The following is a 27,297-nucleotide window of genomic DNA, read 5'->3' as shown; positions in this document are numbered from 1 at the left end:
AATTAGTTTGATCCCGTTTATTTCTTATTCACAGATTGTGACGAAAACCTCTGTAACAACGGCTGGTGTGAGGAGACTATGGTAGGCTACAACTGTATTTGCTCAAGTGGGTTTCAAGGGAGACACTGCGATGAAAGTAGGTGTAATATAATATAGTATCGGGCCAATTAATGAGCAATTAATGAGTGGCCAATGAATGAGCAAAGAGCAAAGAGTTTGCTGTATCTTTTATCAGAAATTGTACATACATTCTGCACTGCACCTCACCAGTACGACAATACATGACGTTTGCAGGTACTGCAACTGAAGAAGAAGAAGAAGAGGATGATAATGATTAAAAAGAAAGTACATCACTGCCCTCTTTCGGAGCTATTTCATGGAATTGGGAGTCCCACGGGGAAAGTATTTCTCCAATTTTATCAGCTCCCCCCCCCCCCCCCCCCCCCCCCCCCCCCCCCCCCCCCCCCCCCCCCCCCCCCCCCCCCCCCGCTCTTGATCTTATCCCCGTACCCTGACTAAGAGCGCGTGGAGACAGCCGGCGGGGAGATATTTCAACGAAAATAATGTTATGCATCGTCATTTATCTCAGTTATGTTTATTTGTTGTTGTTATTTGGTATTTTCAGTGATCATAGAGTCAACGACGGAAGCGACGACCAAGCCTACGATGAGCCCTACGACTACGATATCGGAACGCTCAGACACAACGACTTCCCAAACCACCACTACCACGAGTACGTCATGCATTTATTTTGGCCCGAATTCACAAGGGAGGTTTGTCGACAAACCTCCCTTGTGAATTCGAGCCAAAGGATCTAGCCACTACACCCCCACCCCTTCTCTCTCTCTCTCTCTCTCTCTCTCTCTCTCTCTCTCTCTCTCTCTCTCTATCTCTCTCTTTCTCTCTCTCTATCTCTCTCTCCCCCCCCCCCTCTCTCTCTCTCTCTCTCTCTCTTTTCTCCCACTCTCTCGGTCTATATCTGACTCTATTTTTCACTCCTTTCTGGGCGTCGCTAAAACACTTTTTAAGGGGGGAAGTGACCGTCTAATTCTTTTTTGTTCTAGTCTTATTTATTTTTGTGATCATTCTTTCATGAGCGTCGCTCAAACACTTTATAAGGAGGAAGCTAGTGCCCGTCAAATTTCTTAATTTAAATTTTGTCTATAAGTTTAACGACCATGTGGTTGTTGTTGTTGTTGTTCTGCTGCATGTTCTTTGTCTCTGTCTGTCTGTTCCCCTATCAACCTGACTCCGGCTCCTTTTCCTCCCCACTCATTTGTTTAATATCTTTTTATTCCATTTAGAGTCAATGACAACAGAAGCGAAAACCAAGTCCGTGACGAGCCCTAAGGCCACATTGCCGGAACGATCAGACGCAACGACTTCGCAAGAAACTACCACCTCCAGTAAGAGAAACATCGAAACGACGTCATGTTATTATTATCATAATGGGTCGAGCCACTATTGCCCTCCTTCTCTCTCCCCCTCTCGCTATCGCTTCTTCTTCTCTCTCTCTCTCTCTCTCTCTCTCTCGCTATCTCTTTCTCTCTCTCTCTCTCTCTCTATTTCCCTCTCTCTCTCTCTCTCTCTCACTCCCCTCCTTTCTCCCCCTCTTTCATTCATAAAAACTAAAATAACTGTAAGAATTATCATTGTGAATTATATTTGTTAAAGCCTGTCTTTTGTCTATTTTCATGGAAAAACGGTTGGGAAAATTCAAAAATGGTTTACAGAATTTACTGTTATGTTAGAGGGTGTTGACCAGTGACGCCACCTATGAAAATCAGAAATATCTTTGTGGTGAAAAAAAAAATCAGGATGCTTTGCATGTTAGAGGGTTAGTCCAGTAGAGAGTATATAATAAGTAACATTTCATTAAAAAATACGCAGTTTTTTCATCAACCTTCACCAATGTTACCGAATCTTTTTAAATCTTAATTTTGTCTTTGCATCTTTTTTTAGTATCATTATTTCTTTATCATTATTATTATTATTTTCGCCATTATCATCATCATTATCTATTATAATAATAATAATAATAATAATAATAATAATTTTTCTCTGAATATTTCAGTTTCTACCCAAATAATCACTTTGTCTACTTTCTTAAAATTGAGTAATTTACATATTGTTGTTTTTAAATAATCTTTTCAGCATGCTCATCCCCTCCGGTGGATTGTGAATTCGGCGGGTCGTTCTACAATTTTAGTACTGCTAAGATGAATCATGCTTCTGCGGTTTCAGCTTGTTCCCAATACGGATCCCATCTGGTCTTCATCCAATCGCAAGAGGAAGAGGACTTCATCGCGCGGCATGTTGAGTACCCCTGGAATGGCTGGAATACTCAATACTGGATCGGGCTGACCGGCTCAAGTCTCAGTGAGGCAATGTGGTTAGACGGATCAAATCTTACATATAGCAATTGGAAAAGTTACTCGTTCAATGATGATGTAAACTGTTTTCGAATTAGGTTTGAGCCTCAATATACTACTAGTTGGCAGGATAAAGCTTGCTCCACACGATATAGATTCATATGCGAGAAAGAAGTGGGGATATGAAAATTGAATTTGTTTCTTTCAATATTTCGTACCATCTGGTTGCACCACTGGTTGCATGTAAACACCTAGATGGGGATTGGTTGGGAGCAAGGAAATACCCCCACCCCCCCCCCCCAACAAAAAAAAAAATAAAAACAAAAAAATAAATAAAAAATAAATAAATAAACAAAATATGTATATATATATATATATATATATACATAATTATATCATTTTTTGGTTGTTTTTATCATTGTGTGTATAAGTCTATCGGAGCTTTTATAGGATTGTTCAAGTTTGTGTTTTTTGTCGTTCCATGCACTAATTTGCACACGAAGAGCATTGAAAACATTGTTAGGTGTTCATATTTATTTATGTTGTTTAAAAGACGAAGCACTTTTTACATTCGAGCAATTTAAAAATAATCATATGGATAATTATCATTAGTGGATGTTTTTCTTTTTGTGTTTTATAGAATCTCATTCTTAATGCCAAGAGACTTTGTTCAAACTTCATTGTATAATAATAGTTAGTGCTTCATGATCTGATGAGACGACAATGCTATTTTATTACGACATAAAAGTGCAGTTTGTGTCAGTGTTAAAGTATTCTTAGGGTCTATAATACAAACATACAAACATGTATACATATAAAATGTACTTATACATGTACATGTAAATACTCATACACATATACATATACATATGAATATATATCTGTCTGTGGTCTCGAGTAATGAGCTTATACTTCAGATACGAATAGAACTAGTGAACAACGAAAAAAAATATTGTAACGTCGATGTGTCGAAATGCATGGCAATTTATGACATTATTTACTTGTTTTACGTGTCAAGTCTATTCTATTCTATAATTCACAATCATAACCTAAATAAATCGTGTCAAATAAGTAATCCAAGACAAGACAAACGTATACAGAAAGATAAAAATTAATATTTCATCTTCCAAACTAATATTAAAACAAATATGGTTTGTGTGTGAAATATGAGGTAATCTAAAGTAAGATGCTCGGTTTATAAATTGTAAACTATACAGTGCGTTCCAGCAAAAAATGAAACTTGAAAACAAATATACATTGTGACCTGAAAGAAACACACATTTTGAAAGCGAATGAGTGAGCTTTTTTAATAATGAAGGCAAGATTAATACCAAATTTATCATATAATGATGCAGTGTGGAAATATTGTCGATGGTGAGGGTAAAAGGGCATATGTTCGTTCGTGAATGGGTCGGCTATTGTAGAACCGCCTGAACATTTTAAAAGAGAAAGTTAAACAATATTTAAAAAAAAAAGAATCAAATTGATAGACGCCTACATATTGATAATAATATTGATAGTATCAGTATAGTTATTATCATGTTTATTATCATTATTACTATTATTATTATTATTATTATTATTATTATTATTATTATTATTATTATCATCATTACTATTGCTATGACTATAACTATTATTTCCAAATTAATAATAATATTTATTGTAAGTAAAGCTGATGGAAATAGGCAAACTTGAAACAATAGGAGTTGTCACTTTTACAGGATGATTCATTTTCTAAAGTCATTGTAGTAGCATTGGTGATTAAATGTTTGTTTGACGTGCAATAATTTGTTTTTATCACTATTCTGTCAATTGTTTTTTGTTTGAGTAAGAAGAAGAGAGATATACAGCACATAAGAAAGAATGGAGAGGAGAAATTGAGAGAAGTTGTAATGGATGAGATGTATATTTAGTGAGAGAAGTCGAAAGGAAGAGGAAAAGAGTGAGAGAATGTGAAAAGATATTGATTTAAAGTGAGAGAAAATTTGTCATGAAAGAAATGTATGATGGAGTGATATAATTTGAAAGGAAGACTCAGATAAAGATTGCAAGAATATGAGAAGGTGATGAAGGGAGGGAATAATTTATGAATGAAAGGGAGTGAAATGATTTAAAAGAGTGAGAGATTGTGAGAAGATAATAAAGATAGAGATTTTTAAGACACAGACATTTATAAAGGTAAATGGATTTGAATGGAAGAAATCAAGATTGTAAACAGATTGTACAAAGATGATAAAGGGAGAGACATTTTAAATGATGTATTTCAAAAATGATAATAAGCGGTATAAATGATTGAGAGAATTTGAATAGACGTGATGAACACATAGACTGAAAGAATGTGCGGATATAAAAATGAAAATAAGAAAAAAATTTGTATCACGTTATATACAACCCAGCATCGGGAAAGGGTGATTAGTATTTTCTACTATGAACGGAAAGAATATAGGAAAGAAGCTTATACCTACGATTAGTCTCACTGGACAGCGCCTCCTATTGGCGAAGTCCCGCAGCATAATGTGTTAGCATATTGACTTGTACACAATCATTAATTTCATTTTTTTTTTTTTTTTTTTTAACGAACGAAAATCACATCAACTTTTCATTTGGAAACTCCTTCATATTTCTTCGTGACGTAATTATTCGTGTCCCCTCTCCTTGCACCTTGGCGCATTTATGGGGATAGGTTTCGCATATTTTGATGCATAACGATAATATTTTTGAAAATTAAATAAAACCATTACTCGACATAGCCCTAAGAGCGAACATTTTTAAAACAATTTCTGCGTGTACGGAACATTATTATTTCTTATATACTTGTGTATTTTCCTCGATCTCCGAGGAGATATCTGGACATTAATATGTATGTTTATAAATACATATATATATGTGCAGGGCCCTGGAAGAGGGGGTGCATTTTTTGTTGGTATTATATTTAATGTATATCATTATGCTTCTTTTACGAAATTGTCACACAGCCGACAGCCACAAATGACGCTTTTTTTGTGTTATTTTTATTTCTTAACTTTCTTTCACAAATCCTATAACATGTATTCCTAGCTGGCACGCGACCCAATAATACTCGCGACACTCGTTACCGGCGCAGTGCGTGGTAACCAGCTGATAGTACATGGGTCTGGTCGGACTTTGCACTTACCCGGATGGCTAGTCAGCTCATGTGTGTGCGTGCCATGCAAAGCTTGCAATATGCCAATCTATGTGTACAGTGATGATTGTAAGGTTTTTGTGTTGACAATGGAAACCAGATTGCTGGAAACTGAATTCAGACAAGGACACGATACAACAAATCGTCTTCTTTCTCTAATAATTTAATGAAACGTGGAAGCTTCCGCGCTTTGCACGGGATCGGCGAAAAAGGAACTCAGACAAGGGTTAAGAGTATTAATTTAATGAAACAGCGAGGCTTCTGAATTCAAACAAGGATCAAGAGTAATAATCAAATGAAACGCCAAAGCTTCCGCGTTTCGCGCGGGAGGGAGGAAACTGTATTCAGACAAGGATTAAGAGTCCAACAGTACAACGAATCGTCTTCTTTCTCTAATAAGTTAATGAAACGTCGAGCGATCGACGCCACTGATAACAACACAGTTTATACACTCGAGATATTTTTGCAACCACCGTTCTCGGGGGGGGGGGGCCTGTGTGAAGTTATTTGATTTTATTTGATTTTATTTCTGCATTTTTTCCATATAAAATATAACTGAATAACAAAGAACATATAGATGTAAGGTATAATACAACATAAACAAACAATATTTTCTTCTTGACAAAATGTTTTTTTTTACATAATATATATGTACATATAATAACGAAACTTAATATTTCCATGACATATAATCATAAATTTAAAGTATTATCCGAACTATTCTGTTGGAAAAGTGCAGGAAACCGCAATCATAAGCAAAGCTTGACAAGGATGGCGGCCTCAAAAAAAAAGCAAAACAAGCAAAACAAGGTAAACCTTAAAATGAAAAAGTGTTTAAACGATCTTTGTGTATGAGTTGGTGAGTGTGTTGTGCAAGTGTATTGTGAATGTGTGTGTGTGTGTGAGAGAGAGAGAGAGAGAGAGAGAGAAACGATGCCATCCATGATCCTACCAAAGCAAGAACATCTAAGCTTGACGCATTATTACAATTCAATTATACATGTATCCATGCATTATTCAAACTTTTTCATGCCGGAAATATACATGGAGCCAATGTGATGAATTTTTAAATTATCTGACAGTGCATAACGGTTTGTTTAATGTATATATCATGCCTCTTAATACTAGCTCGTTTCTATCGCAACGTGCATTTCAACAACATAACACAATGGTCGATGCTATCAGTATCTATCCAATACTGCTATCCCATAATTTAGATTCACTCAAAATGTTTTTAAGGTAACATGTGTTCCCCTCCCTCCCCCAAACAAACAAAATGCAACCCCACCTCTCCAAAAACCATTGGGGCCGATAAGTATTCCAAATCTCATAATTTCTAAATGTCTCAAAATTCAACATTTGGGTGTAGAATGAGAAATTTCATTTCATTAGTCTTCTTGTAAGCATGATGATTATTTGTTTGTTTATTTTGAAGAAAGTTTCGGTCGGGACAATATGATGACCAACATGATGTTTAAAATTACTTATTGATTTGGTTAAGCTGAATGTAACCTTGTCGGACAATTAATCTTCTACACCGAGTTTATTTCTTTCTTTTTTGTCGAAGGTTTATAATTCCAAAAGTTCATTACCTCGAAGAACATAATTCCGAAGGTTCATGATTCCCAAGGTTTATTAACCAGAAAGAATCTTTATTCCAACAGTTCACAATTCTGATGTTTGTGTATCCTAACGCTCATCATTTCAAAGGTTTATAATGATAAGTCGGGAGATGAAATAGGGTTCTTTCTTCCAAAAAAGGGAGAGTTTTTGTTTTTCACAATTGCAAACCTCGTTCAGAGTACGTGGACCCTATTTTATTCTCAGAATTCGAATAAACAAACTTTTGAAAGTACTAACACTCGGGAGAAAACGATGTCATTCATTATTCTACCAAAGCGAGAGCAATAAAGTGTGACGCGTTATTAGTATGTGTTGGGCGGTTAATGTGATGAGGCTCGATATCAAATTGTCTGATTGTGCATAACGGTTGGGTTCCCTTTTTTCTTGTATCATACCTATCAATTTAATCAACTTGTTTCTATCGTAACGTCCATCTCAACAACACAAATGGTTTATGCTATAAATATACATCCTGTCATGCTTTCCCATGAATTAGCTCCACTCAACATATTTGTAAGGTAACGTGTGCCCCCCCCCCCCTCCCTCCCCCAAACAAACAAAATGCAACCCCACCTCTCCAAAAACCATTGGGGCCGATAAGTATTCCAAATCTCATAATTTCTAAAATTAATGTCTCAAAATTCAACATTTGGGTGTAGAATGAGAAATTTCATTTCCATTAGTCTTCTTGTAAGCATGATGATTATTTGTTTGTTTATTTTGAAGAAAGTTTCGGTCGGGACAATACATCGAGGGTGATTGCCCACGGTGTAAGTGTCCTGATACGCTCAGAACCCCCGGTGAAAAAAATCGTTCCCAGGACCCTGTATAATGTGTATACATGCGTATGACATGTGTACGTGTGTGTATACACGGCGTGTATACATAGATGCGTGCGTGTGAAGTGCGTGCGTGCGTGTTTGTTTGTGTGTGTGCGTGCGTATGCGTGTGTGTGTGTGTGTGTGTGTGTGAGAGAGAGGATGAGAGAGAGAGAGAGAAACGATGCCATCCATGATCCTACCAAAGCAAGAACATCTAAGCTTGACGCATTATTACAATTCAATTATACATGTATACATGCATTATTCAAACTTTTTCATGCCGGAAATATACATGGAGCCAATGTGATGAAGTTTGATATTAAATTATCTGACAGTACATAACGGTTTGTTTGATATATATATATATCATGCCTCTTAATACTAGCTCGTTTCTATCGCAACGTGCATTTCAACAACATAACACAATGGTCGATGCTATCAGTATCTATCCAATACTGCTATCCCATAATTTAGATTCACTCAACATGTTTTTAAGGTAACATGTGTTCCCCTCCCTCCCCCAAACAAACAAAATGCAACCCCACCTCTCCAAAAACCATTGGGGCCGATAAGTATTCCAAATCTCATAATTTCTAAATGTCTCAAAATTCAACATTTGGGTGTAGAATGAGAAATTTCATTTCCATTAGTCTTCTTGTAAGCATGATGATTATTTGTTTGTTTATTTTGAAGAAAGTTTCGGTCGGGACAATATGATGACCAACATGATGTTTAAAATTACTCATTGATTTGGTTAAGCTGAATGTAACCTTGTCGGACAATTAATCTTCTACACCGAGTTTATTTCTTTCTTTTTTGTCGAAGGTTTATAATTCCAAAAGTTCATTACCTCGAAGAACATAATTCCGAAGGTTCATGATTCCCAAGGTTTATTAACCAGAAAGAATCTTTATTCCAACAGTTCACAATTCTGATGTTTGTGTATCCTAACGCTCATCATTTCAAAGGTTTATAATGATAAGTCGGGAGATGAAATAGGGTTCTTTCTTCCAAAAAAGGGAGAGTTTTTGTTTTTCACAATTGTAAACCTCGTTCAGAGTACGTGGACCCTATTTTATTCTCAGAATTCGAATAAACAAACTTTTGAAAGTACTAACACTCGGGAGAAAACGATGTCATCCATTATTCTACCAAAGCGAGAGCAATAAAGTGTGACGCGTTATTAGTATGTGTTGGGCGGTTAATGTGATGAGGCTCGATATCAAATTGTCTGATTGTGCATAACGGTTGGGTTCCCTTTTTTCTTGTATCATACCTATCAATTTAATCAACTTGTTTCTATCGTAACGTCCATCTCAACAACACAAATGGTTTATGCTATAAATATACATCCTGTCATGCTTTCCCATGAATTAGCTCCACTCAACATATTTGTAAGGTAACGTGTGCCCCCCCCCCAACAACAAACAAATTAAAAAAAATACAACCCCACTTCTCTAAAAACCATTAGGCCGATAGGTATTCAACATTTTGATAATTCCTAAACGTCTCAAAATTCAACATTCAGGTGTAAAATAAGAAATTTCATTTGCATTTCTCTCCTTGTAAGCAAGATAATTATTGGTTTTGTTTATTTTGAAGAAAGTTTAAGTCGGGATAATATGATGAACAACATCGAGGGTGATTGCCCAGGGGGTGATTGCCCAGGGTGTAAGTGTCCTGAGACGCTCAGAACCCCCGGTGAAAAAAAATCGTTCCCAGTACCCTGTATAATGTGTATACATGCGTATGACATGTGTACGTGTGTGTATACACGGCGTGTATACATAGATGCGTGCGTGTGAAGTGCGTGCGTGCGTGTTTGTTTGTGTGTGTGCGTGCGTATGCGTGTGTGTGTGTGTGTGTGTGTGTGTGTGTGAGAGAGAGGATGAGAGAGAGAGAGAGAGAAACGATACCATCCATGATCCTACCACAGCAAGAACATCTAAGCTTGACGCATTATTACAATTCAATTATACATGTATACATGCATTATTCAAACTTTTTCATGCCGGAAATATACATGGAGCCAATGTGATGAAGTTTGATATTAAATTATCTGACAGTACATAACGGTTTGTTTGATATATATATATATCATGCCTCTTAATACTAGCTCGTTTCTATCGCAACGTGCATTTCAACAACATAACACAATGGTCGATGCTATCAGTATCTATCCAATACTGCTATCCCATAATTAAGATTCACTCAAAATGTTTTTAAGGTAACATGTGTTCCCCTCCCTCCCCCAAACAAACAAAATGCAACCCCACCTCTCCAAAAACCATTGGGGCCGATAAGTATTCCAAATCTCATAATTTCTAAATGTCTCAAAATTCAACATTTGGGTGTAGAATGAGAAATTTCATTTCCATTAGTCTTCTTGTAAGCATGATGATTATTTGTTTGTTTATTTTAAAGAAAGTTTCGGTCGGGACAATATAATGACCAACATGATGTTTAAAATTACTCATTGATTTGGTTAAGCTGAATGTAACCTTGTCGGACAATTAATCTTCTACACCAAGATTAGTTCTTTCTTTTTTGTCGAAGGTTTATAATTCCAAAAGTTCATTATCTCGAAGAACATAATTCCGAAGGTTGATAATTCCCAAGGTTTATTAAACAGATAGATTCTTTATTCCAACAGTTCATAATTCTGATGTCTGTTTATCCTAAGGCTAGTCATTTCAAAGGCTTATAATGATAAGTCAAAAAGAGGAAATAGGGTTTTTACTCCCGAAACGAAGAGAGAATTTTTATTTTCACGATTGCAAACCTGGTTCAGAGTACGTGAACCCTATTTCATTTTCTGAATTCAAATAAACGAACCTTTGAAAGTACAAACGTTCGGGAGGAAACTGTGCCATTCATTATTCTACCAAAGCGAGAGCATTAAAGTGTGACGCGCTATTAGTATGTGTTGGGCAGTTAATGTGATGAGACTCGATATACAATTGTCTGATTTTGCATGACGGTTGGGTTTCCTTTTTTTCTTGTATCATGCCTTCAATTTAATCAGCTTGTTTCTATCGTAACGTCCATCTCAACAACACAAATGGTTGATGCTATAAATATACATCCTGTCCTGCTACACCATAAATTAACTCCACTCAACATATCTCTAAGGTAACGTGTGTCACTCCCCCCCCCCCCCCCCCCCAGAAAAAAATACAACCCCACTTCTCTAAAAACATTGTGCCGATAGTTATTCAAAATTCAACATTCAGGTGTAAAATTAGATATTTCATTTGTATTTGCCTCCTTATAAGCAAGGAAATTATTTGTTTGTTTTTTTTGAAGAAAGTTTAAGTCGGGACAATATGATGACCAACATGATGTTCAAAATTACTCATTAATAATAATAATAATAATAAATTACATTTATAAAGCGCTTAATACAATGTTTCTAAGCGCTTATTGATGTAGAACTTGGTGTAGAAGATTATTTGTCCGATTAATTGTCCGACATTAACTTGGTTAGCCTAAATGAAACCTTTTCAGTAAATTAACCTACTAAACCGAGTTTATTTAGTTTTTTGTCGAAGTTTTATGATTCCAAAAGTTCATTATCTCGGAGATACATAATTCCCAAGATTTAATAATCAGAAAGATTCTTTATTCCTACGGTTCACAATTCCAAGGTGCGTTTCTCCGGATGCTCGTCATTTCAAAGGTTTTTCATGATAAGTCGGGAGATGAAATAAGGTTCTTTCTTCCGAAAAAGGGAGAGTTTTTCTATTTCACAATTGCAAACCTCGTCCAGGGTAATGAACCCTATTTTATTCTCAGAATTTGAATAAACAAAACTTTGAAATTACTAACGTTTGGGAGAAAAACGATGTCATCCATTATTCTACCAAAGTGAAAGCATCAAAGTGTGACGCGGCGGTGTTATTGATTATAATGAGGCTCGATATCCAATCGACTGATTGTGCATAACGGACGATTTTTTCTTCTTCTTGTATCGTATCTATCAATTTAATCAGCTTTTTTCTATCGTAACGTGCATTTCAACATCTGTTTTCACAATTTAACCAGCTTGTTTCTATGGTAACTTCAACAACAAAAATGGTCGATGCTATCTCTTAATGCTGTCCCATAGTTTCGATCCACTCAACATGTTGCTAAGGATGTTTCTGAGATAACGTGTATAAACAAAAGCCAAAAAATAGACTAACAAATATTATCGGCGCTGATAGCTATTTCAAGGAGCTATCCCCTAACTCGATCCAGAGGTATAAGGTTTCTGAGATAACGAGCGTTCTTTCAAACAAAAGCAATAAACAAAAAACAAAGAAACAACAATAATCGGCGTTAAAAGCTATCCCATGAATTCTGTTCACAATACAACAAGCTGCTTAAGTAATGGGTGACTTTACAAACAAAAACTAAAACCAAGCAATCATCACATTAGCTCCATCCCTTGCAGAGCTATCCAATCATCTATCCCATTAATATCAATCCACCAATCAGCATCATTATTTTGATCGACCAATTGACGGTGTTTCCTCTTTATTCTATCTGTTCATATCAATCCCGTTCTCATATGAGCTTACCGCCTGCAGAGAAGGAAACACGTACCATTTACCATTTACAATTGGTCGACGGAAGGTATCAAGTCATAATTTCTTCTGCGATTTTAATTGATCTCCGTTGATCAGTAGCATTAGCCTACAGTTTGAATCTTACAGTTAATATTTCCCGCCTTTCTGTATTCAAGCAGCTGTTTTCTTCGTTGCCAAGTTTGTTCATTTTTATCCGAGAAAGACGTCAGGTTATCATCGTGCTGTTAGATCATTTTTGGAAGCCTTTGAAGATTGATTTGTAAAATGGTAAGTATTTTATGTTTTTGTTTCAATCATAGTGAAATGACCATCATGAGCCTGATTTGATTTCATTACCGGAATACTTAATGCCCGTTTCATTATAAGCATATATATACATGATTGCTTTCTAGATTAAGATAATTACTTTGTTTGAAAGGATGTATTTTCATTTGAAGTAAAGCAAATTCGTAATAATAAAGTTAAACTTCAAGATGATTCACAAAATCATTGCCTCAAAAGATTTTTTTTAAATCGCAAATGGTGAATAATAATTTATGCACTTGTGAAAAAGTTGATTCAACGTTTCACTTTTTGTTGTATTGCAACGATGTGATTATGTTTTGGAAAATAATATATAATTTGATATTCTACCTATTCAAGGTAGAACTTCAAATCAGCCAAAGATATTAGTTGTAGGTAAGGACATAAGAAACAAGAAATATACTCTCCTGAATATTATCTTAAATTATACGCAATATGCTATTTATAAATGTTACGTTAAAAATATTTTAAATGGATAATTTTTTTACCCGCATACTTTGTTATTTTAATTCAAGTCGTTGCTAAAATTGTTTTAAGGTATGAATGTTTTGGTAAAGAAAATAATACTAAGCTGGGAGAATTGTTGTACGTACTTTAATTTTTAGCCAATGTTATTTTTCATTCAATTATGAAAGTAATGTAAATATGTATTAAAATTATGAAAATAATAACCTCGCTTGAGGAAAAGAGAAAAACAAAATATGATACATTTCGAAATAATAGAATTTAATTAATGTTTAAAACAAACAAGAGAAAGAGAATATATTTTTTTCCTTTAATTAAATGACTTAAACAGAGAGGCATGATTTAGGAAGCAATGTTCGTGTGATGAAAATGAGAGTGACTCATGACTAAATGAATAATAGCTGTGTGGTTCAAATTTAAAGAAATGTAATTGCACATGAGACTTCAGCCAAAGAAAGCAAAAGCTTGAGTTACACTGGAGTCTTCGTGAATAAATGATTATTATGCACTAACTACGAACTGGTCTATTGGGCAAATTTCATGCTCCTTTTAGTTGAACGTCCATATTTGATCTACATCAGCCCTAAAAGAAGAAAGAAGAATATAGGATGAAGAAAATAGAAAATAAAAAGAGATGAGGAGAAGAAGAATACAAACAGAAGAAAATTTAACAAATTAAAAGAACAGAAGAAAAGAGAAAGTATAGATCTTCGCGGCCAATTTCGCAACTTTTAAAATCCATTCAATAGAAAAATAATTTGTCCCAGTCTTGCTATTCGAAAGTATAAATTTATGATTTGTGCATTTAAATTCGCGTTTGATTAAATCAAATTATCTTTTTTCTCATTCTAATTCGTGGGTGATTTACGCTTTTCGTCAGGCGTACATACATTTTAGAATGACAGGATCACGTAATCCTGTCTTTCATACATTCAAAATCATTTTGAGCAACCGACTAACACTTAGCATTTCGTTCATTGAAATTATTCAGTTTCTTCGATGAATTTGAATGAATCTTGCATGGCACATGTGCAATTAACGAAAGACCTAACTCCGTTTCGTTGACAATCAGCTGTAGACGAAAGACTTTATGCCTGGCTGATTGTCAACGGAACGGAGTTAAGTCTTTTGTCAATTCTCGCTACCCCAAATAGCGATTCTGCCGAGATCCGGGGAAAATCCTGAAAACGCGCATTGCATTATGGGATAGCTTTTCGACATTACAGCTTCCTGTGCAGGCGCTATATTACTAGGCGCGATAGCGCAAACGTAAAACGCCGTCGCCACACAACGTGTATGCACCGACTATGTCGTCTGCTCGGTCTTGTTTTTTTTTTCGCAAATATTTCAACGTTTATTTGAACATTTCATTCGTTGTTTTTTGCGTCTTTTGACATCAGTGACGATGGTTTTCTTTTGTGAGGCTGCACAGTGCTGGGCTCATGATTCCAAGCGTAAGAACCCTGATTTTAGCGTGCGTGAAAACTCTGCACAGCGAACACAGGCGCTAGCGCCAGCGGGATGGGACTCTATACCGGAAGTTGTAGTGACGACCCGAGAGAGTGAAAATTACCTCGTCTCGCGAATTTCGAGATTTTCGTACCTATTTAGGGTAGCGTGTTGCTACGGCAGGGGACCAGTGAAAATGAATTCGTTTGACAAAATTATGGAAATGCAAGCACTATTTTAAACAAACAGAACTTTGTCATTCCCTACTCATTTTTCCTGATTGAGGTGCCATATGAAAGGGCAGGAACTCAACTTTCTAGAAATGTGATTTTCTCTTTCAAATTCAGATACCGTCCACCAAATGACTTTTTGGTTGCCTCTCTTTAAATTTATTATTTTTAATCCCTCATGCGTGAAATATGCATCATATGAGTTGTATCAAATGCACGATGAGGATCTAAGCTTTCTAAATATGTGTCATTTATTAATTATAAATGTGACTAAGTTATGATAAAAAATCGATAATTCTCGGTTTCGTTTTTTCTGGGACGCACTGTAGAACAATTTTGGACATTACTTTTTAACGGAAACTCATTTTTCTATGTGTGAGGTGTCATATGAAAGAAAATAAGTTTCGTACAAGATGATATAATATTAAGTATATTAAGTAGGTTCGGGGATAATTTGCATAATAATTTTGACCAAAAAAAAAGAAGTGTTTTTATAAATTTACCAAACATATACCCCAAATACCTATTTGTCCATATATATTTAGATTATTATGATGACTACTGACTAACAAAAAAGTTATAGCGCTCTAAATTTTTCGCTTTGATATGAGCTAAAAATGGAAATGTTGGTTGCTAAGGGCCGTCTGCTCCTTAGCATTTGTAAAATAGATGAACAAATAGAATATATCGCGAGTAGACGCTATCTTTAAGCAGATGAGTAATATTGTTGATATGACAATAATTTCCATAGCAACAGAAAAATGTGTTCTCTGAAACCAAATTAGGCTATCGGTCAAATAATAAATAAAATTTTAAAAGTGACAGACATGATTTGCTCTCTGAAACATGGGCATAGTGTATACCCCCCCCCCCGCGCCCTCACTAACATCAAGAGAAATTTCGTGATGGGGGGGCAATATGTTGTGTAGGGCATGATGTGGGTTCAAAAATGATGCGGGCTATCGGTTGAATGATTCATAGATAAGATCTGGATCCAGGTGATAGTCATGATTTTTAGTCTGAAACATGAATATAATGAATGGTGGAGTTCAGAACTTACACCCTACACCCCTTCTGTGACTAACCCATCCCCTCAGTCTCTCTCTCTCTCTCTCTCTCTCATCTAGAACATTATATTCTTCGTGCAAAGCATTATGTTTATAGTACATTCATTGCAATCCAAAACTAATCTTTTTTCCCACGGAATCTTATCAATACATTTAAAATATAATTGTCCAAATGCCTTCGAAACATGTTTGTCAATGTATTTCCTCTTTCCTTCCCCTACTTTGAAAACGGGCGTAAATTATTTGTTTTGTATAATACATTATTGAACCAGCCATGTGTACAATAATAAAAGACCTGGATTAAATTGAAAGACTGGTATCACTCTATAAAAACTAGATACTCAGCTCCCCTGATTATTTTGAACGTATCGACATTTGGACAACCGTCACCTCGTATCCAGGCAGCAAGTTGCCAGAATAACGTCTATATGTCGCTAAATGCTTGATTGAATACATCTGGTCTGAGGTAATTTTATAAACGAAATGACATTTTTACCATAACGTCGAAAACTTGGAATGACATCATAATGAGGGAAAGGAGTCTTGGCAAATTATTTGATGATTTAAAAGAGAACATACACACCAATGCCCTACCCGGCTTATGTCTCTCGGAGTTCCCCCACTTTCCCTATATACACTTTGACCAAAATTAAAATTTACAAGTACTACTTTCTGAAGAAAAAAAAACTATTTACATCATCAGTAAGAATACAGTTACATGAATGGGTTTAGTACAGTGTCTTTATCAAGAGTTGTGATTAATATAGTTTAATCTACACAGTGGCATCTCTATGGGGGCTGGGACACGTGATTTTTTAGAGAGCACAAAAAAGGAGCGCAAAACTGTAAAAGAGAGATACGTGAGCGGCGAAAAGGAAGAAAACTATTTATCCTTATACATGCGCCCCAATATGCAAGATAAATGCATTAGAAATAGAACATTATCTGAAGCTCGGATGCGACTCGCATAAATTATGGACCCGATCTCGTAATTTGTGCCCAAATATAGATAGTTTATGGGGGGAGGGATGGGATAGCATTTTCAAATGGTTCCAAATTTGACATCAATACAATTTAATTTCTTAAATGCGATTCAACTTTTTAAAACCATCTTAGATTTTGGTTACCTTGCTAAATCCCTCAACTGTATTACTCCACAATTTTCATTAATTGTGTTCAACACTTAATGAAGAATAAATAGAAAACGACCTATCTATGTACTCTATACTACTACTTGATCGCTGCGCTCCCTTGCGAATTTCCTTAGCCGGTCGCATTGCTCCCTCGCTTGCACAGTTACGTAGAAACATTCGAAAGTGTGTGTGTGGGGGGGGGGGGGGTTGCAGTCTCATCGATTGCTCTGGGCGCCATAATCCGTACATACGTCACGGTTTATACAGAGTTGTGAATTGATTTCAATGTAAAATTGGTTTGGATAGGCATCATTGGGCTCCTCAATTTGGATAAATCGCAACTGTATATAAGACGGGGCTCTGGGTTCTGAATTAATTTGTATTCCACACCTATGTTTTTCTTCTAAATTAAATAGACATTGCTGATACCTATAGTCTACAATGTCTCTTTTACCTCCACTTTTTTGTGGTATCTGGTCATTTAGCAGCTGGTCGGAGGCAGTTGTGAAGGAGATCTCATTTGAGATTTTCTCATGAATTTACCTCTTCCATTTTTCACAACGTGTTTTAAGAATCTTTGGTGCTTGCAAGAGTGTATGGAGCTTGTAACTGATATTTAACGGGCTTCAGCTTCTCTAAGGTATCACTGATAGTATGGGTGCAACCGGTGCATAATCACGTATAATTCCTGGTGCATAATCACATATAAGTCATGAACCGTCTCTCTGATTGTGGACTAAAATACCCTGTAACTCCCATTTTAGTGTACAGTGCATATAAAAAAGTGTACCCAACTTTGGTAGCTCCTAATAAAAATTCGTAACTAATATGACTTCATTTTTTTTTTCATGATGAGTAGTAAGTAATTTTCTTTCAAATGATAGCCTATCCATAATATTTCTCTCACAGTGACTAAGCACCAGAATCGTTAAAAAAATTTGTCAAAATCGCATCGTACCAAGTTTGGGCTAATGGAGCGAGTTTGGGTAAGGTCATTGGTCTTAAAGACCATCAATACTACTGGGCCAGAAGGGATTAGACCACACAGCGAGGTCACTGATAGGTGGCTATCTCATTAACTCAGCTCTCAACTAACATAAGAAAAAGAGGATCATGGGGGACCAACAGGCACCGATTGGGGAAGTTTTCTATATAGAGTAAGCAAGTAGCTACAAGTAGGACAGTGGGGCTTAAATCCTTTTAAAAGTAAAATATTGCCTCGTGATTTGGTGCTTCATTGTTTAAAATGATGCAATCCATATAAGCTTTCAAATTATCTTGTTTCAATTCATAGGATAACCTTTTTGTTGTTTTGAACAGTTTACTAACTTGTCTCATGATTATTTAAATTCTGTCCGCTGCGCCATTTCACTAAGTAAGGAGCGTATAAGGTCTTTATCTCGAATACCGGTTTCGTAACCTTAGAAAACTCAAAGGTAACGAAACCCAAATGCAAGAAAGAACACATATGATTATAAGTATCAAAGAAATGTTCATAAAATGCGTTATCATCTCATATGCTATTTAATTCTCTTTCATATGACATCTCAGACATGGTAAAATGAGGTTCTTCGAAAAAGTGATCTCAAAAATAGTTCAACAGTAGTTTTGGAAAATGGCCGCCTTTTTTTGTTCGAGCAGCATATTTTCAAGGAAGTCCACTTAGAAATTGAGCAGGGAGGTTCCCTGAGCTAGTTGATACCTATCGACCTTTTACAACATTCCATGTCTCAAAAACCTGCTTCCCCCTAGGTAAATCTCTAAACAAACCTGCCCGATACCCTAAAGTAAATGACAGTCTCCACCAAAAATAGTGTTTATCGTAAATTGAATGAACGTTTTACCCAAATTGCTGGAAAATTCCGAAATTGGCCAAGAAAACCTTTATACAATCTCGTTGACAGATGTGAAAGTCTCAACAATTACGTTAGTGGAACATATATGTGATGTATAAGTTACGGCAATTGTTCTCATTATCATCATCATCATCACCATTATCAGTATTACCATTATCATTCGTTTCAAAATGCTCATCACAGTTATTTCTTCAGTTGTTGTTTGTTCTTGTTCTTGCTGATTTAAACAATATTAATATTTTTTTCTAAATACAGGCTAAAGACCCAAAGATAGGTGTATTTTGGAAGTTGCTGCTTGGTACCGTAACCTGCTTGTCCTTCGGTAAGTATTTTTTTTACTTAACATATCCGTAATATTTTGTTGAATATTGAAGAAACATAGCTGGCCTTCAAAATTTCCACAATAAAGCGAAATAAGAGCGAAGTGAAAAACCTAAGTTAGTCTGCAAGCACAGACTGTGATTTGACACTTTATCACAATTCATAAATCCTTGGGCAGAGCGTAGATCTGCCTGTTTCTGGCTGTATCAAAACAAGCAGCTGAAGTATACACATCCAATTGTATAGTCACATTTTGCAGACACTATTACACAACCATTGACAAGGATTTATGCCCTCAACTTGATCTAATAAACATGGCATCTCAAACAAAAAAACACATCCGAAAAAAGTCTCTCTAATAAATGTTTCAAAATATATGTTAAAAAACCTGCATCCTCAAGATTGAGAAGAGGGTGTGAGGCAAGGACGAGGAGGAGCGGTAAGGGGAGGGAAAGGAATGATGATAAGGCTTGAGGAGGGCTGTATGAGGATGAGTAGGAGAGGAGGAATGGGGAGGAAGAGAAGAACGAAGAGGGGGTGGAGAGAAGTAGCAGGACTGGTAGGAGGAGGAGGATATGGAGGAGAAAGGGGGAGGTAGAGAAGGACATTAAGAAGGAGGTGAGACAGGGGAGAAAAGGCGTAGAAGGAAGAAGAAAACAACTAGCAATTAATTTTCTAATATATTCTTCACAGCCTTGCCTGTGTTATCGGATAGGACATCTTGTTCAGACTGGTACGGCCTAAATTACACTTTGCCCATGTCCCACAAGTGTGAGATGAAGCGACTCCAGGATGGCAGCATGGTGCAGAGCATCCCCAAACTCATTCCTTTTCCTTCTGTCATCGGCGGGTGCCACCAAAGGAAGAGTAAAGAAGGGATCCCGGGCGGGCATAGAATATGCAGAATCCCGTGTAGGTTTCATTTTGTATTCATTTTTATTCTCATATGTCAAATTCATTTCTTTGTTTAATCAATAAATCTACATGCAGATAACACGAACTTCATTGATATCATTAAAGTTTGATATCAACTCCTAACTTCTTCTTCTTCTACTACTGCTGGTACCACTACTACTACTACTACTACAACAACTTCTGTTACTACCTCTACCCCCACTACTACTACTACTACTACTACTACTACTACTGCTACTACTACTACTACTACCACCACTATTTAGATTAGGAAAATGAATCGTTCCAATCGAAGAGTAACATCTATCGTTTAATCAGAAAGATGTTCAAAAGATCGAGAAGACTTGACTGGTAATCCATTAATAGTAAATTCATTGATAATTAATTTCAGGCTACTGGGTGATTTGAGTATTAATAATTGATGGTTGATAATTTCATTGGTTGGTATTCGTTTGATAACGGTGGAACGGCTGACGAGTTTATAACATTATTGGATTCGTCGATATATTGCTATCGCTATGACAATATTGGACGAGTCCAATAATGTAATGGCGAGAGCAATATATTCTTGTATCAAACGAAAACAAAGCCATACAATATTATTATTATTTTCTGTCATATATTAATCTTTCATCCGGGCACTACGCTAAAGATATTAAATACACTGAATCATTGTACCACTTGGAAGCCTTATAATTTATGACATTAGTTTTATCCTGTTTATTACTTATTTCGCAGATTGTGACGAAAACCTCTGTAACAACGGCTGGTGTGAAGAGACTATGGTAGGCTACAACTGTACCTGCTCAAGTGGGTTTCAAGGGAGACACTGCGATGAAAGTAGGTGTAATATAATATAGTATCGGGCCAATTAATGAGCAATTAATGAGTGGCCAATGAATGAGCAAAGAGCAAAGAGTTTGCTGTATCTTTTATCAGAAATTGTACATACATTCTGCACTGCACCTCACCAGTACGACAATACATGACGTTTGCCGGTACTGCAACTGAAGAAGAAGAGGATGATAATGATTAAAAAGAAAGTACATCACTGCCCTCTTTCGGAGCTATTTCTTAGAATTGGGAGTCCAACGGGGAAAATATTTCTCCGATTTTTATCAGCTCCCCCCCCCCCCCCCCCCCCCCCCCCCCCCGCTCTTGATCTTATCCCCGTACCCTGACTAAGAGCGCGTGGAGACAGCCGGCGGGGAGATATTTCAATGAAAATAATGTTATGCATCGTCATTTATCTCAGTTATGTTTATTTGTTGTTGTTATTTGGTATTTTCAGTGATCATACAGTCAACGACGGAAGCGACGACCAAGCCTACGATGAGCCCTACGACTACGATATCGGAACGCTCAGACACAACGACTTCCCAAACCACCACTACCACGAGTACGTCATGCATTTATTTTGATCATGATCATGATGGCCCGAATTCACAAGTAAGGTTTGTCGACAAACCTCCCTTGTGAATTCTAGCCAAGGATCTAGCCACTACACCCCACCCCTTCTTCTCTCTCTCTCTCTCTCTCTCTCTCTCTCTCTCTCTCTATCTCTTTCTCTCTCTCTCTTTCTCCCACTCTCTCGGTCTATATCTGACTCTATTTTTCACTCCTTTCTGGGCGTCGCTAAAACACTTTTTAAGGGGGGAAGTGACCGTCTAATTCTTTTTTGTTCTAGTCTTTTTTATTTGTTTGGTCATTCTTTCATGAGCGTCGCTCAAACACTTTATAAGGAGGCAGCTAGTGCCCGTCAAATTTTTAAATTTACATTTTGTCTATAAATTTAACGACCAGGGTTTAGTTGTTGTTGTTGTTCTTCTTCTTCTTCTTCCCTCTTTGCATGTTCTTTGTATCTGTCTGTCTGATCCCCTATCAATACCTGGCTCCGGCTCCTTTTTTGTCCCACTCAATTAATTTGTTAATTAATTTTATTTTTTATTTTTTATTCCGTTCAGAGTCGGTGACAAAGGAAGCGAAAACCAAGTCCGCGATGAGCCCTACGGCCACGATGCCAGAACGATCAGAGGCAACGACATCGCAAGTAACCACCACCTCAAGTAAAAAAAAAAAATTAAAAAAAAAAAAAAAAAAAAAAAAAAATCCCCCCTCTCTCTCTCTCTCTCTCTCTCTCTCTCTCTCTCTCTCTCTCTCTCTCTCTCTCTTTCTCTCTCTCCCCCCCCCCCTCTCTCTCTCTCTCTCTCTCTCTCTCTCTCTCTCTCTCTCTCTCTCAGCCTTTATCCCTTTCCTGTCACGGGCGCCGTTAAGACCTTAAGGTTCCCATCTCATTCGTTCGCCCACGAGTTTAATGACAACAAACACATTTAGATAAATTATTTGGAAAAATTCATGGGCTTTGACAAAGCATCACTAAATCTACAAACACAAATAATACCACATGAAATAAGTAAACTGATACAATTTATATGTTGTCATGTAGCAGAATTGTCTTTGTTTTGGCCTTCTATAATCGTGTTTAGGTTGTCATTCCTAATCTCATTGCTTGGAAAGTGTGGTTTAATTTCTTACAACCCTCAAACATTTCAGAGTCAGCAGAATTATCGACTACGGACGCGACGACCAAGGCCACGACGAGTTCTACGCCCACGATGTCAGACACAACGACATCGCCAGAAACCACCGCCTCCAGTAAGAGAAACAATGAAATGATGTCATGCTTTCGATCATTATTATAATGTGTCAAGCAACTACACCTTCCCTCTCTCTCTCTCTCTCTCTCCCTCCCTCCCTCCCTCCTCTCCTCCCCACCCCTCCTTTCCTCTCCTCTTTCATTCATAAACAACAACAAAAAATTTATAAGAAATAACATTGTGAATTTCCTAAAATTTGCAATGTAAGGTATAACCAGTTTTGGAAACGCCCCCTCTAAAAAAAATGAAACACGCCATAGGAACACACCACTAAATCTACAAACACAAATAATACCTTATAAAATAAATAAACTAATACAATTTATATGTTGTCAGGGAGCACAATTGTCTTCGTTTTGGCCTTATATAATCACGTTTAGATTGTCATTCATAATCCCATTGCTTTGTAAGTATGGTTTCATTTGTAACAACCTTCAAACGTTTCAGAGATAGCAGAAGTATCGACTACGGACGCTCCGAGCAAGCCCATGACGATGCCAGACACAACGACATCACAAGAAACCCCCGCCTCCAGTAAGTAAGAGAAACAATGAAATGATGTCATGCTTTAAAAAAAAAATCATTATTATAATGTGTCAAGCCACTACCTCCTTCCCTCTCTTTCTCCCCCCCCCCTCTCTCTCTCTCTCTCTCTCCATTTCTTTCTCACCTCCCTATGCACCGACCACCCCTCCATCCCTCTTTCGCCCTCTCTTCATCTTTGTAGTTTCTCAGTCGAGTGATTTAAGCACTTGACTTGAAACTCAAAGGTCGTGGTTCGATCCCCGACACGGCATTAATGTCCTTTGGCAAGGCATTAATCTCCATTTGCCACACTCGACCCAGATGAGATAAATGGGAACCTATCGGAATTAATTCCTTGAAATACTGGAGCACCGTAATGGCAGCTAGGCTAAAGCCAGTGTAATAATTAGTGCGCCTCGGAATAGAGTATTATTGTCACTCTTTCAGTCTTTATCTGACTCTGAGTAATAGAAACAATACAATGACGTCATGCATTTGATCATCATTATAATGGGTCTTACCACTACCACTCTCCTCTTCTCTCTCTCTCTCTCTCTCTCTCTCTCTCTGTCCGTCTGTCTGTCTGTCTGTCTCTCTCTTTCTCTCTCTCTCTCTCTCTGTCCGTCTCTTTCTCTCTCTCTCTCTCTCTCTCTCTCTCTCGCTCTCTCCCTCCTCCTCTCCTCCTCCCCCTCTTTCATTCATAAAAACAAAAATAACTGTATAAAATAAAATTGTTATTTGCGATGGGGAGCAAAGTCTCTGTAGGTATTGATTATCATAACTGTAGTTTTGTTCATAAATCTACTTTTAGTATTATTGTTTCATTATCAATATTATTATTATTTTCGTCATCATCATAATTATTATCTATTTTTCTTTGAATATTTCAGATTCTACCCAAATAATCACTTTGTCTACTTTCTTAAAATTGAGCAATTTACATATTGTATTTTTCATCTTTTCAGCGTGCTCATCCCCTGCGGTGGAATGTGAATTCGGCGGGTCGTTCTACAATTTCAGCACTTGGGAGATGGATCATGCTTCTGCGGTTTCAGCTTGTTCCCAATACGGATCCCATCTGGTCTTCATCGAGTCGAAAGAGGAACAGGACTTCATTGTGAGGCATGGTTTGTACACCTGGTTAGGCTTGAATAACTACTGGATCGGGCTGACCGGCTCAAGTCTAAATCTTACATATAGCAATTTGAACACTGAATCGTCCAATAATAATGTTAAATGTTTTCGAATTAAGTTTTGGTATTTGTTGATTGGATATTATAGTAATCAAGAGCGTGCGAGTTGCTCCACACAATTAAGATTCATATGCGAGAAAGAAATGGGGATATAAAAAAAGATTTGTTTCTTTCAATTTTCCATACCGCCTGGTTGCCCCACTGGATACATGTAAAATCAGGTTTGCGTTGCTTTGCCATTGTGTGTATAAGTCTTTCGCAACTGTAGGAATGTTTAAGTTTGTGATTTTTGTCGTTCCATGCACTAATTTTCACACGAAGAGCACTGAAAAGATTGTTACAGAGGTGTTAATTTATGATGTTTAAAAGACGGAGCACTTTTCATCTTTACATTCAAGCAATTTGAAATAATCATATTGATCATGAGCATTAGTGGCGGTTTGCTCTTTTTGTGTTTTATAGAATCTCATTTTCATTGCCTAAAGACTTTGTTCAAACTTCATTGTATAATATTAGGTAGTGCTTTATGAAATGATGAAACGTCAAAGATATTTGATTACAACATAAAAGTGCAGTTTGTGTAGTAGAGTTTGTATAAGGTCTATGATACAAATATAAAAACCTGTATACATATACTTACTTATACATGTACATGTAAATACATATACTCATGTACATATACATATACATATGCATATACATATAAATATACATATCTGTCTGTGGTTTCGAGTAATGAGCTTATACTTCAGATACGAATAGAACAAGTGAATAACGAAAACAAACGTCAATGTGTCAGAATACACGGCAATTTATGACATTATTACTTGTTTTAAGTTTCAAGTTTATCTTATTTATATTTCACAATCATTAAGGGAATACATCGAATACAATGAATAAATGCATCTATTTAATGATAATGTCATACAATACATGCCATCATGATATATAAGTATTTCAAGTCAAGGAAAAGTAATAAAGAGAGATAAAAGTCAATATTTTAACTTCCAAACTTAAGGTAAAACAAATATGGTTTTGGTGTGAAATCTCAAGTAAGACGGTTGGTTTATAAGTTATTAACTATACACTGCGTCCCAGAAATAATGAAACTCGAAAACAAATAGATCTTGTGAATATCTATGAGGAGTATAATAAGATGCCTTGTTTCCATAGAGTAGAAGTAATAAGCTTTCCAATGATACATTGATTACTGAGCAACATCGTTTTGAAATGCCATGTTAACATCCGTTTGTGCCAGATTTGTGTGAAAGAGTAAAACCGTTAGTATCAAAATATCAAACACGAACATGACCGATCATGACCTGAAAGAAATACACATTTTAAAAGCGAATTAGATTATTTATTTTCATGAGCTTTTTTTTAACAATGAAGGCAAGATAAATACCGTCTTTATCATAAAATAATGCATCGTGGAAATATTGTCGATAGTGAGGGTAAAAGGGCATATTTTAGTTTAGTGAATGGGTCTGCAATTGTAATGAACAGTGCTTTTGCATTTTCAGAACTGCCTGAAGTTTTTTTTTAAGATTACTGTTTTGACCATAACCATTATTTCTAAGCTAATAATAATATTTACTATAAGTAAAGCTGATGTAAATAGGCAAACTTGAAACAATGGGAGTTGTCAATTTTACAGGATGATTCATTTTGTAAAGTCATTAAAATAGTAGCATTAGTGATTAAATATTTGTTTGACGTGCAATAATTAGTTTCAATTACTATCCTGTCAATTGTTTTTGTTTGAGTAAGAAGAAGAGAGATACACAGCACATAAAAAAGAGTGGAGAAGAGAAATTGATAGAAGTTGCAATGAAAGAGATATATAATTAAGTGAAATAACTCGAAAGGAAAAGATAAAGAGTGAGAGAATGTGAGAAGATATTGATGTAAAGTGAGAGAAATGTGTCATGAAAGAGATGTATGATAGAGTGATACAATTTGAAAGGAAGACTCAGATAAAGATTGCAAGAATAAGCGAAGGTGGTAAAGGGAGCGAATTGTTTAATTAAAGGGAGTGGGATGATTTAAAAGAGATGAACACAAAATATTGAGAGAATATGAGAAGACAATGAAGTAAGAGAATTTTAAGACATAGAAATACAAAAGTTAAATGATGTATTTTAAAAAAAGATAATACGCGGTATACATGATTGAGAAAAATTGAAAAGACGTGATGTAGACTGAGAGAATGTGCGGATAAGAAATTGAAATTAAAGAACTTCTTTTATCACGTTATATACAACCCAGCATCGGGAAAGGGCGATTAGTATTTTCTACCATGAACGGAAAGAACAGATGAAAGAAGCATATACCTACGATTAGACTCACTGAACAGCGCCTCCTATTGGCGAAGTCCCGCAGCATAATGTGTTAGCCTATTGACTTGCACAAAAACAACCATTAATTGTATGTATATATATTTTTTTATAACAGAAATCACATCAACCTCCTTTTTATTGGAAACTCCTTCTTATTTCTTTGTGACGTCATTATTCGTGTCCCATCTCCTTGTACCTTGGCGAATTTTCGGGATAGGTTTCGTATATTCTGACGCAAAACGATGATAATTTTGTAAGTTAAATAAAATCATTACTTGACACGATTGATTG

At 36.3% G+C, this 27,297-nt stretch overlaps 1 protein-coding gene across 1 annotated transcript; it reads left to right on the top strand.

Moving 5' to 3' along the window:
- Window positions 1-19,319: 19,319 nt before the first annotated feature.
- LOC105446936 (neurogenic locus notch homolog protein 1-like) lies at window positions 19,320-21,778 on the top strand. Its single transcript, XM_030983684.1, has 5 exons — window positions 19,320-19,378; window positions 20,071-20,289; window positions 21,031-21,132; window positions 21,584-21,691; window positions 21,747-21,778. Exons 2-5 carry the CDS (start codon window positions 20,136-20,138, stop codon window positions 21,776-21,778), a joined length of 396 nt encoding a protein of 131 aa, XP_030839544.1. The 5' UTR covers window positions 19,320-19,378; window positions 20,071-20,135.
- Window positions 21,779-27,297: the final 5,519 nt, after the last annotated feature.

This window comes from Strongylocentrotus purpuratus, unplaced genomic scaffold, assembly GCF_000002235.5.
Source record: "Strongylocentrotus purpuratus isolate Spur 01 unplaced genomic scaffold, Spur_5.0 spur5_scaffold_13, whole genome shotgun sequence".
Lineage (NCBI taxonomy): Eukaryota > Metazoa > Echinodermata > Echinoidea > Camarodonta > Strongylocentrotidae > Strongylocentrotus > Strongylocentrotus purpuratus.
This window is presented reverse-complemented; position numbering and strand designations above follow the sequence as displayed.